This window comes from Elgaria multicarinata, chromosome 2, assembly GCF_023053635.1.
Source record: "Elgaria multicarinata webbii isolate HBS135686 ecotype San Diego chromosome 2, rElgMul1.1.pri, whole genome shotgun sequence".
In the NCBI taxonomy this organism is placed as follows: domain Eukaryota; kingdom Metazoa; phylum Chordata; class Lepidosauria; order Squamata; family Anguidae; genus Elgaria; species Elgaria multicarinata.
In genome coordinates, this window is record NC_086172.1 from 107,549,371 (window position 1) to 107,561,596 (window position 12,226).

General features: G+C 42.4%; 1 protein-coding gene across 5 annotated transcripts in view; it reads right to left on the reverse strand.

Annotated features, from left to right (window-relative positions):
• ANO5 (anoctamin 5) overlaps positions 1–12,226 on the reverse strand; it is an 88,588-nt gene that overhangs the window by 11,825 nt on the left and 64,537 nt on the right. For 4 of the 5 annotated variants that reach the window (XM_063117354.1, XM_063117353.1, XM_063117352.1 and 1 more), the window contains 6 exons: positions 11,692–11,769; positions 9,514–9,736; positions 8,585–8,754; positions 4,854–4,951; positions 2,938–3,068; positions 785–990 (listed from right to left, as the gene is read on the reverse strand). In XM_063117354.1, coding sequence (XP_062973424.1) covers positions 785–990; positions 2,938–3,068; positions 4,854–4,951; positions 8,585–8,754; positions 9,514–9,736; positions 11,692–11,769 — 906 coding nt within the window. Of the gene's footprint in view, positions 1–784; positions 991–2,937; positions 3,069–4,853; positions 4,952–8,584; positions 8,755–9,513; positions 9,737–11,108; positions 11,184–11,691; positions 11,770–12,226 lie in introns of all 5 variants that reach the window. The other variant, XM_063117351.1, reaches the window with a different exon arrangement.

A 12,226-nucleotide genomic window follows, 5' to 3' on the forward strand; every position in this document is an offset into this window, starting at 1 on the left:
CAATGGCTGGGGATGATGGAATTGTTGTTCAGCAGTATCTGAAGGGCCACAGGTTGTCTACCCCTGTATTAATCACTTCTCAGAGCTACCATTACCATGGTTCCCTCAGGTAGGACATGAATATTAAAATACTATGGGTTGTATCCCATCTCAGTCTAATTTATTTCATTACATTCATTTCAATATGTGTACTCTAAGCAGGACTAGTACAGAATACAACACTTTGTTGATAGCATGGAGATCCCTAAGGCCATGGCTAGACTAGGCCTATATCCTGGGATCGTCCTGGTATCATCCCTGTGCGTCCACATGACACACAGGGGATCCCGGGAGCATGGAGGGATGATCCCTCCCTTGGCCCAGGATCTGACCCTACCCTTTAATCCCGCTTTTTCTGCAGTCTCGGGATGATCCTGAGCCCACAGAACGTGTGGGCGGGTGTCGTGGGTTGTCCTGGCTCCTCACAAGTAACCACAAGGACCCGGGCATGGGGCACAGAGCTCCTCAGCTCTGTGCCAATCGGGGGTGGGATGGAGGTTTCTTGTGTGTTTTTTAAACTTACCTCTCATTTGAGCGCTCCTGCGCTTCTTTCCCTTTAAAAAAACACCCCAAAATGGTGGCCGCGATGTTGTGTGCCGCGTGTAGAGCAGGGCGACAATGTCACAATCATAAAGTCACGAGATCTTTGCCCTACTATCCCCTCGTCTAGCCATGGCCTAAGTGTCTTCCAATCTATTTTTCTCAAGTGAAATAAACTGTTATAGCTTCTTCTTCTACTACTTACATTTGTAACAACAGACAAGATAGCCATCCCATTTAAGATTTCTTGCCAAATTCCTATGCTATGGGCTTTTGCTGCCACTGGCCTTCTATACTGAGTAGTAAGCTTCCAAGAATCTACACGAATCTCCAAGATATTATTCATCAGAGCAAGTAGTGGAGCCAAAGGAAAAGAGGCCACAAAGAGAGTAATAAATCCAAACTGAATAACTGTATGAAAAGAAGAAAATAAAGGTAAACATTTGAATACTGACATATTAGAACATACATGAACAGGTTATTAATTGGGGGCATAAGCATACAGTGGAAATTAAAATGTAGTGTGCAAGTATTCCTAAAGGAAATGAAATATGTTAAAAGAGGAGAATTTAGTTCAGGAAAAAAATCCCAGTACTTACTGATTAATAAAAGTAACACAGAGTGAATTTGCAAGATGAACAGAACAGATTTAATTTCAGTATAAGACTGACAATCTGTTCCCTGCCTAAGGCAAAAAGGAAACCCAACTTTGGCACAACACCCCATTTTCCATGCCCTCCTGCAACTAATCCTGTAACCAAGCCTAAGCATCTGTTACTAAACTATCGCATATTCTTTATGCTTCACCTTCACTTCCTTCCTCTTCCTCTGTTATTTCCCCATCTTGAATTTACACCATACATTTTTATGTTAATGATGATGATGATGATGATGATGATGATGATGGCCATGCTATAGGGTGCCAGGAGAAGGCTGCTTTAGCCCCAACCTTGGTCCATGGTTTTCTTGTAACTAAGTGCTTCTGTGTGTTGTAAACAGGTATTGCTAGGAAAGAAGGGAGTTCCAAAAGGTGACACCATTTTTAAAAATGGAATAAATGTGGTGTAGAGATGGTTACTAAAAGATGGGACAAGTAAAGATATTGTATGGTGCCCAGAGGGAATTAAACATGGTCTAAAAACAGAAACAAAATAATTATTTTTTGTAATTTTCTCTATCTCTGAATTTTAAATTTTTGGTAGTATGGTTCCTGTACACTTTAAAGAATATTTCACTCTACAGTGCTGTCAGATAAATGGAAAGTCCCTACAAACTTGACTTATCACCCCAATGAATATGGGTATGTTGCAGCCAAGTTAAGTAGTGCTAGCATTTACTTAAACCATGAATCATGACTGAGGGCAAGCCTAGATTTTAATATTTATAACACCCTTGCTTAAAGTGCTGTTAGGTTTTTTTTCCTGAGGCTTTAATTTCTGCCTTTGGCTTCTTAACAAAGAAGCAAATAAAACACAATGCAGTAGCCGTGTCAGCATCATAGAAAAAAATTAGCTACCATGCGCCATCTGTTGGCTACTCTGTGAAATCAAAACATGACAGCTGTTGGCTTTATATCTTTGTATATATTGTATTTTGCACATTGTGTCAGCAGAGAAGGTCTATCTTTCACTGCACAGCATGGAATTCTGCTGTGTACAGCTAAGACAGGAATATATCATGCACAGAGTCAGGGTTGTTTTGCTGAATGCTTGATAAAAGGAACCTTATTCCTGTTTGTAGACGCAACACATGAAAATGCTGATAACTTTACAGTACAGAAAATATTTATGCTAACTACAGATATTACACACAGCTGTTCTTTTTTGTGTCCAATAAGTCCATTCTTATCATGCATATAGATTTGACAGGTCTCTGCCCCTAGGAGGCAACTGCTGCAATTCCATGTAAATGTGTATGTACAGTTGCACTGCCTCATTCATGGAATTTTATTGGGGGTGGGTGGGTGTCCAGATGGTTTCTTCAGTTTGTAGCCCTCCCATGTTCTTAAGGTGCTTCCAGACAGAGAGCTCCTATCACTAACAATCACAACACACTGTGCAGCTATTCCATTTTTTCTTCCATGACAGGTTTTTTCCTGGTATGAAAACAGGTGAGGGGCACACACTGAAGCCTTCAATTGGAACCCCCCACCCCTATAAAATTCCAAGAATGAGGCAGTGAAACTGCACAATAAAAGCCTTATTTGGAAGCACCCCAAGTTCACAGAATACTTGAGCCAAGAGACATATGCATGCATATGAGCCCATTCCACAACATGGATAAAAACAGGCTGTGCATCAGCATATCCAGATACAAGTAGAAAGCTCTATGCATTTCAAAGCCATCCTTTGTGCTCACCCATTTCTAGGTATTCATAGAATAAGCCCAAAGCTCCAAAGATCTGCAGATCATGATCTTGCTCCCATCGACTGTATAAATTCTCTGGATTGCTCCTGGCTTTCCGACGGCCCCACCAATTCCAGATCCAGCTGTCGGTTGGGGAAACAGAAATCAGAGGATGGAGCATGTTGCAGCAGAGACCCAGGATTAGAGAACAGAAGTGTGTATCATCTGATATGTCTGTCAGGGATAGTTCAGGCACTGTTGTGGGACCTTGTAGGGTTTTTTTTTAGCTAAGCTTTAATTAGAAGTAGTCTGGAAGGCTTTGTTCAGTCTCCGGAATGTTAGAATCTGTGTGAATTGATCTCTGTCAGAATTCACAGAGCAAGGATGAGGGAGTTGTTCTAGTCCCTGTAGCCACCTGCTTGTCTTGGCCTTGGCAGAAAAGCTAACTATGAGAACTTGATAGAGAAAGGGTGGGGTTTTGCAGAATAATTGCCCTGATTGAAGCATCATCTTGGTGGGATGAGCAGTGCCACCCTGTTTGGACAAGGGCGTTGCTGAAAGGCCAAAAGGCCCTGTCTGTCAAATGCTCTGGAAGAGGCCTATGCCTCCCTTTTTAAGCTGGTGCAAAGACCTTTGCTAGGAACATTTGCATTCCTGGAAAACCTCCCTGTTCGGATCCATCATCATCTGAGACTCTGGGGGCACTCTGCACATGCTCCCTCCTAAGTGGCATTTTGATTACTAAGAACTTGCCATGAAAAGTACTGTGAAGCTTTTCATAGAACTGAACTCTCGTTTGCAGTGGATTGTATGTCTTTGTTTGTTGGCAGCTTAGGGTACCTGCAGACTGAGGCCAGATCTACACTGAGCAGGATATAACACTTTGAAAATGGCTTGATAAGTGTATATGTAGTGTGTCCTGGGCCTAAACAGTTGTCACTACTGTTATAAACCATTATAAAGCAGTAGTGTAGATCCTGCCTGGGTTTGATTTATGATTGTTGGACCTTCTTTCCTCTGCCTGGACTCATTTGGCAAGGAGTTGCCCATACAAAAGCAGTGGCATGGAACTCCTTGAGTCTGAGGGGTTTACCTTTCCCCATGAACTTGTTTAAGCCTTGACCGTGTTGCCTGCAGTTACTAACATATGATCTGAGGTTGGGCTAGTTCTCCTTGAGTGGTTCTCCTTTCAAGAATTTGCTCCTTTGTTTTCCTGGGGGATCATGTCAGGGATCACCTCCCTCCCTTGTCCGGGCTTGACCCTCCCTTGTGTTCAGAAACATGGAGATGGCAACAGGGAAACCACATTGATGGGGATCTCAACAAGGTAGTAATGATTAGCATTTGACTGTTCTGGAATTTCTTGGAGCTTATAGTTACTGACCATCAGCTACACAATTTCTGAAGTGTTTAACCATTAAGCTTTTGCTGTGTGATTTCCTGCAATAAAGAAGGCTCACTGATTTGGGTGTCCCATATCAATTTGACAGAATGTGTGCTTGCCTGAGGAAATGGGAATCCTGGCAATGACACCTATTGCTTTTCTACTTCACCTCTCCAGTAAAAAAGACCATCCATGACAGAGCTGGAAAACTCCAGATTACAGGGTCATGGTAGCTGTAGTTTGGCATTCTAAATTAAGCAACTATAATCACATAATGCAGTTGACTGTGTCAACTGGCTCCATCACTGCTGTCATGTCCACTGCCCTTTGATTTGGGGTAAGGCATGGATTGGAGAGGCTGCACCATGTGCATAGGCTCTCCACATGATTTGAAACTCTGGCAGCACAGGGACCCTTGTGGTTAAATTTGTTTCTCTGAACTTGCTGAAGGATGAACTTACTAAAACACTGCTCATCAAATACTCAACTCATTTGGGTTATTTTTTAAAACATGCCATTGACTCAGCATTAGTGCATCACTTACGGTACAATAGCCTCTTGGATGTTACCCCAGATCTGTTTGCCAGCCATGACAATGGTAAGCTGTGTCGTCAGTTCTATCAAACATCCTGCAGGATCACACTGATGGAAGAAAAGCAAAAGCAAAGAAAAATGTAATTGGTCTGTCGCTTGAAAAAAGTACAGTGAAAGAGAGTGGCTTGCATTTTGCATATGACCTCCCTTCCTAAAAGACTCCAAGAAGGAAGAAAAGATTGCCACATGGGCTGAGCTCTGGAATTGCTTAACTATTGTATGATTTCATTATTAATGCCAAGGAGATGCAGCTTGACAACTACATTTGCTATATGCACCAACCTCACCATTGGGCTGACAATTTACACTAGGCATGTGCTCCGCTCCGATTAGGAGCGGAGAAGCAGTAGCGGATTGGCCTGCTCCGCCTTACCCAGAGGCGGAGTAGAAGCGGGCCGCGGACCCCTAGAAGCAAGGCGAAGAGAAGCGACCATTTTTCGGAGCTCCTAGTTCAGGCGGAGCGCTCCGGTCGCCATCTTGAAAACATTTCGCCATAGGATTGCATTGCGGGAAATAATCGCGGATAACTGGGTTGTTTTTGAAGCTATCGTTCTGGAAATTCTTGTGCACAGAGAGTCGTGGATGGGGGTCATTTTGAGACTACTCTCACCTCTCTGCGTTGTGCGGGTCGCGTGCTATATTTTTTAAAAAATCGGGTCAACAAACAGGGACAGCGCGGCTCAAACGGCGGTTTTCGGCTTTTCGCCCATAGGATTGCATTGCGGGAAAGAATCGGGGATAACTGGGTTGATTTTTAAGCTATCGTTCTGAAAATTCTTGTGCACAGAGAGTCGTGGATGGGGGTCATTTTGAGACTACTCTCACCTCTCTGCGTGGTGCGGGTCGCGCGCTAGAATTTTAAAAAAAATCGGCAGGAAAAATACCTTTTTCAAAGGGCTGAGGGGCAGAGTCAGCTCCCGGTCATGATCACATGATCCCAAAGTTAGAGGAGGGCATAGGCAAAACGGGTAACTTGGGATTCTGGGAAACTTCTCTTTCTTAATCTGAACGGACTTTTCCCAGTGTTTTTTAACACAGTAGCCCCACCAAATGCACAAACACAACCTGAAATCATATACTAAGCCAATAATAAGAGAGCACTGCTACCCACCCTAACTTTGGGGAACAACTGAAAAGATGTGGTGCAAGGGGATGAGCTCCCCTAGGGCATCTCATTGTGGACGTGCCCCCACTCTCTCCTGTACTGGAAGGCCATCAGAGCCTTCCAAAGAGAGTAAAACGGTGGAGCAATGCCTATCATGAGTCGAAGTGAGCGTTTACTTCTTAGTGGTGGAGCAATGCCTGTTATGAGTTGAAGTGAGCGTTTACTTCTCAGAGCTCTTGGTGAAGCAATGGCTTTCTTGAGCTGAACTGGCAGCTGCTTCCCTCTCCCCTGGGCACGTCCCCCTATTACTGGTAAAAGACAGATATAGCCTTTTTAAAAAAGTTCTTCTTGTTGTTTATTCAGCAACACTGCTGCTTTTAATTCTACCCCTCCTTTGTTTATTTATTTATTTATTCCATTTTATATGCATTACTGGCTTATCCTTGGCTCACTTCCTTATGCCCCCAGAAATGTCTGCTGCCTGCCTGCCTGCCTTCCCTCTCTCCTCCCCTGCCCGCCTTGCAGGGATGTTGTGTGTGTCTGGCTTTGACTCAGGGGAGAAGTCCTTCCTGTGCTCAAGTTCCAAATCCATTTTTCAAGTGTGGAAGAAGATTCATATAGGTTGATCTCTACTCCCCAATTCATGGCATGTTGGGATTTCCTTTGAAATGGCCCCATTGAGAGGTCTGCAGGTTTAAGCCCTGCCAAAAAACAGGGGATGATGGGACTGCCTTGAGTCTCGGCGTGCGGCGTATGTATCCCTGGATAAGCTGTCAGGGTGGTGAGTTTGAGGGTTTTTTTTAATGTGCAAATTGACAGAGCTATTGGAAAGGGGTGTGAATGGGTGTTGGATTTTCATAAATTCCCCAAAAATCAGGGGATGATGGGACTGCCTTGAGTCTCGGCATGCGTATGTATCCCTGGATAAGATGTCATGGTGGTGAGTTTGAGGTTTCTAACGTGCAAATTGACGGAGCTATCCCAAGGGGTGTGAATGGGGTGCCCGATTTTCAAAAATTCCCCAAAAATCAGGGGATGATGGGATTGCCTTGAAACTTGGCATCCGTGTGGACACGTGGATAAGCTATCATGGTGCCGAGTTTGAGGTTTCTAACGTGCAAATTGACGGAGCTATGGAAAGGGGTGTGAATGGGGTGCCCGATTTTCAAAAATTCCCCAAAAATCAGGGGATGATGGGATTGCCTTGAAACTTGGCGTCCGTGTGTATACCCCCATGAGGTGTCATGGTGCCAAACATGAGGTTTCTAACTTGAACCAAAAAAAAGTTGTTTACTTTTTTAGCTTTCAATGCAACCCTATAGGGGGAAAAAACGGAGCTCCGATCCGGATCCGGAGCTCAGAGCGGAGTGGAGCGGAAGTGGGCGGAGCAGGGGTGGGGCGAAGCGGCCTGCTCCGAAAATCGCGGATCTGCAAGTGAAGCGGAGCGGGGGTCCGTGCACACCCCTAATTTACACTGCTGGCAAAAGTCAGGACAATGTTTCCAGGTGTATTGATGATGCCAGGAAAAGAGAGGAGCAGGCCATAAAAATAAGCTAGGCTATCCAGCTTTTGTGTCAGGAAACACAGGTTAATAGGCATTTCTAGAGGGCTCTTTCAAGGGATGAGAGGTTGAATTATGTGTCAGTAACATATACAAATTGTTGGTTTCAAACAGCTGCTTTATATATTAGAAGCTTGTAATCCAAAATTTAGTTGTCTATTAAAAACCATCTCTGCCTCCTGGCCATGTGGTCCTCTAATTTTGGCCCATTTCGCCTCCTAATTTCCCTTCTCCGGTCTGTCTCTGCCTTCTGACCTTCTCTTCTTGTGCTTTCCTCTCTGGGCTTCTTACTCAGGAAAATCATCATTTTCTAAACCCTGCAGTTGCTTCTTTTCTACATGTTTCTTTTATCTTCTCTTTTTCTAGGCTTCTCTGCTTGTCCTGTCTCTTTCTAGGATCTGAGCAGCTTATCTAATGGCAGCCAGGGACTCTTATGCCTGGAATAGCCAATCTAATTAAGAGTCCCTTTTGCCAGCTCCCCTGTGCGATTAGGTTGGCCAATCACTGCTAGAGATTTCACCAATACCACCAGAAAAATCCTTCAGTGCATTGCAATATAAATGTACTATTTGAGCAGGTAGAGCCAGACCCTCAGTGCCCAAGTCAGAGACATGGCTTATTAGCCCCCTCATAGCGCAAGAAAATCCCAGTCTGGTACTTTATTTCAAAGTATTCAGGAAGTTACTCTGCATTCCATGTGAATATGCTATTGCAGATAGTATATTCCAGCCAATAAGCAGGAAATGAATTTTTAAGGCTGCAATCTTATAAACACTGACCTGGAAGGAAGACCTCTTGAAAACAATGGGACTTAATTCTGAATAGACATGTATAGGATTACACTGCAAAGATATCTTCAAGTGCATGTTTCCTTTTCAGTAAATACCTTAAGTGTCTGTAACATATTCCAGTCCAGAAAGTGATGGCTTTTTATTCAGAATATTATGTTAGTTTTCCTGACAAAAATCAAAGTGGTTGGCAATTACATCCATATTTCACTTTAAAAATTACATACCTCTTCATTTCTCCAGCTATCAAACATGTATGTGTAAGAACCAGGGTATCCCACAAATTTCCCTTTGAAGAAAGCCACGTAGAAACATGAAGAGTAATAGTTGACAAACTGAAATAGGAACATTTTCATAGTAAGCCTGTTCTCATATTCAAGATGAGTTCTTGGGATTTCTGCAAGATCAGCAAAACAAACAGGGATTTAATTCCTTTTCTACCATGTATACCATGCAATTTCAAAAGCCTCCAACAAAGGCTGACAATTATTACACGGGTGAGGACAGAATTTTTAAAGGAGGGTTATAAGACTGTAAAAATTCTATATTTTTACCAGGAGAGGGCAGTAGCTATAGAGTAATGAGGCAAGTCCATAACTTCTCTGAGTGTCACAACTACTACAGAATGATTCCTGCAAGTGAATAGTCTTTGTTACCATCATATTTATTACTTTAAACTTAAGGCATACAATGTTATCCTATCATTTATCAATTTAAGGTAAATGAAAATATTTCCATTTGCTAACTTTAATTGGGAATAATTTTCTAAGTTCAGAAAGTATTGAAGCTCCTTTAGAGCTCCTTTAGGAGCTCCTAAAGGAGCTCCTTGGCAGCTCCTTTAGAGTTCTGGCTGGTTCTGACTGAAACCCCGAATGGATTTACAGCCTACCAAAACTGGAGTCACCAGCCTCCGCTGCTTATGCGCATATTGCTGTATGCACATACCCCCCTGCAGATGATTGAACGGTTGTCATGGGAGGATGGGCAGGAGAACACATGAGACATCAGGGGCAAACCTATGCAGCATAGCCCCATTCATATCTTAAGGAAACTTTTTTTTGAAGCCCCAAACAGCTGGTCTTGCCAGATGGAAAACTGCACACATATTTTGCTTCTGCCAATGAATGTCAGTTCAGCCTTTGTGCAACATACCTACCCATATCTGTGATCCAGATGGCTATCCTCTCATATAAGAAATTCAGTATCATAATGATAACAAAATTCAGGCATGATGCAGTGACTGATGTTGCCAGTTGTGGCGTCAGTAAACCTCGAATGGGCTGCAGGGTTTGTGTGTCCTCCATGAACCTGGCAAAAGCAGCGTAGACTGCAAGGCGGTAAACTATCACAGCTATCATACTTGCTATGATCAAAGAGATCTGAGATAAACCAGAGATTTAAAAACATTGCTATCTCATCACTCAACCATTGTTAATTCATAAGAACAGACTTCACTACTTTTGAGTATACAAGATTCTAAGACACAAACTACATAGTGTGAATAATTGTGCAGTATGTCCCTGTCAGGACCATATCATTTCAGACTGTTAGCAAGAGGGGGCTGTGTGACTGAATGCTTCTCCAACGCACATGCTTATATCTTTTGTTGTTGTTGTTGGAAATGGATCATCAGAGTGAGAATTAGGCCAGACCCTTTCCCCCACTGATGCCCTAGTTTTCTAAGTAAAAGGAACTACCTTTCTTTCAGCACATGGAAGCATTTAAACACGCAGTTCCTCACTTTCAGCCTAAAGTGGTATAGTCCCAACAGAGTTGTAACACTGGTTTATTCTGAATGTTTAGACTGACTACAAGTACACCATGCAAATTCATGCAAAGCACACCAGTGGAATGGTATTACAAAACACACCAATACGTTTGTTACGGATACAAGAGCTAGGAATTCAGTACAGTAGGAATTCATTATCATTTTTCAGGCAGTACAGCAAACTTTTTTTTAAGTGGAAACACAGGCATTAGTAGGCACCTCCACAGACTAAAAAGTTGAATTGATTGAAACATGAAGGATGCAATATGCAACCCAATTTCTCCAGAGCATTAAGCTCAATGAGATTAATTAAATGACTACTGGTTTTCATGGCAGAATTTATAATTAGGCTTTTGAGCAACTCAAAATATTCTGGCAAAACCATTCTGCCAGATTAATGTAGGATTTCTGAAAAGCCAACCACTACACAGAACATAAATTCATTCAGAAATATGGCCTGGTTTTCCGTGTTGAAGAGAGCTTTCCATCATCATTAGAACTGGGAACACTGGGGTTTCAATTAGAGATCTGAATTTGGTCTACAAAAAAACAATTACCCTGTCTATTCTTGATAGTTAATGTCAAATAAATGCCTGGAAGTGCAATCTTATACATGTCTACCCAAAAGTCAGTCCCACTGAGTTCAATGGAGGTTACTCCGAGGTAAGTGGGCATAGGATTGCAGCTTAAATCCTTAAATTCATTATCATTGGCAATGCACAAGCTGTTAATCAAAAGAAGAAAAAGTCAAAGGGATGGATCTAGCAGAGGTGGGCTACGGATTATATATGATATGATTTAATGTGTACTTTGCATGAGAGCATGAAAACAGGGAGGAGAAGTTAGTCAGAAGCCCTTGTAGCAGGAAGCACACAGAGAAACAGACCCAAAGCAAAAGCAGGACTGCATGTTAAAATTCAAGGTTAAAAGGTGATTGGTTACTTGTTCTACGTGTTAAAGTGATGATTCAAAAGGATGCTCACCCAGAACAACACTGTCGTTCCCGAGATGCAGAATCGTACAGCCTGGCTAGTTAGAGGCAAATAAGGTTCCAACTCCTGAAACAGTCAAGCAAGCACAGCACATTTCACCACCCGCAGTCATGTTCTTAGACCGAGCACTGCAGAAAGCAACCTCAACCACTGTGAGAAAGCAAACACCCCCCAAGAAAACCATGTTTTTTATCCCACAGAATGCATTAGGTGGCACATTTCCTCTTATGGGAGAAAGACAGGAATGGAGGACTCAAGGAACAGTATCCATGTATCAAAGCCAAAATCCAAGAATTGTTAAAACTTTGCCAAAGGACCACTGTGTTTCCCTTCTCAGGAATCTTGGAACAGAAGGGAGCTACTGGAGTTGAATGCAGCTCTCTTTTCAATTTTCAATATGCTCGATCCCAAACTGTATTACAACAAGAACATTTATACTTGGATTGGATTGGGTCAACCCATTCAACATTGTCCTCCATGCTCTCAATTTATTTTTAAACTTTCCCATTTGAAGAAATGGCTCATTTAATTAGTTGCCATTCTTAGCTGCAAGGGTCGTGCAGCTCTGTCTTACCCAAAACAATATTCCAAAGTACAACAAGCTCAGTTTCCCATAGTCATGTACGCTCTTCCTCTTAATCAATTCAAATTCCTAAAATGTCAGTCCGGACAGTTTAAAAAGAAATAATTAAAGAATGGAAATGATGTCACTTTACAACAAGCTCCTGGTATTAGTGTGACTTGGTCTGATTCAGACAATCATATCTTGCTTAATTGAGCTAAGATATACACAGCACCATCAGTTTTCCTATCACAACATGTGCAATCAAACCAAGAAGGCTCCGATTAACTATAGTTTCTTCTTTCAACTCAGGAAACTATGGTTATCACTTTCACAACAAACCACGATCTGAAACCAACCTCCTAGATTCTCAATGGGAATCGAAGTAAACAAGTATATTATTATAAATGTTTTGGTATTCATTTTCATAGTACTTTAAAATGGAATCTCCCAAGATTTTCTGCGCTCCTGCTGGGATATAATGGCTTAGCAGCTCTTCAAAGGTTCTACTTCTCAATGGGTGGTGGATTAGTACATATGGATCTAC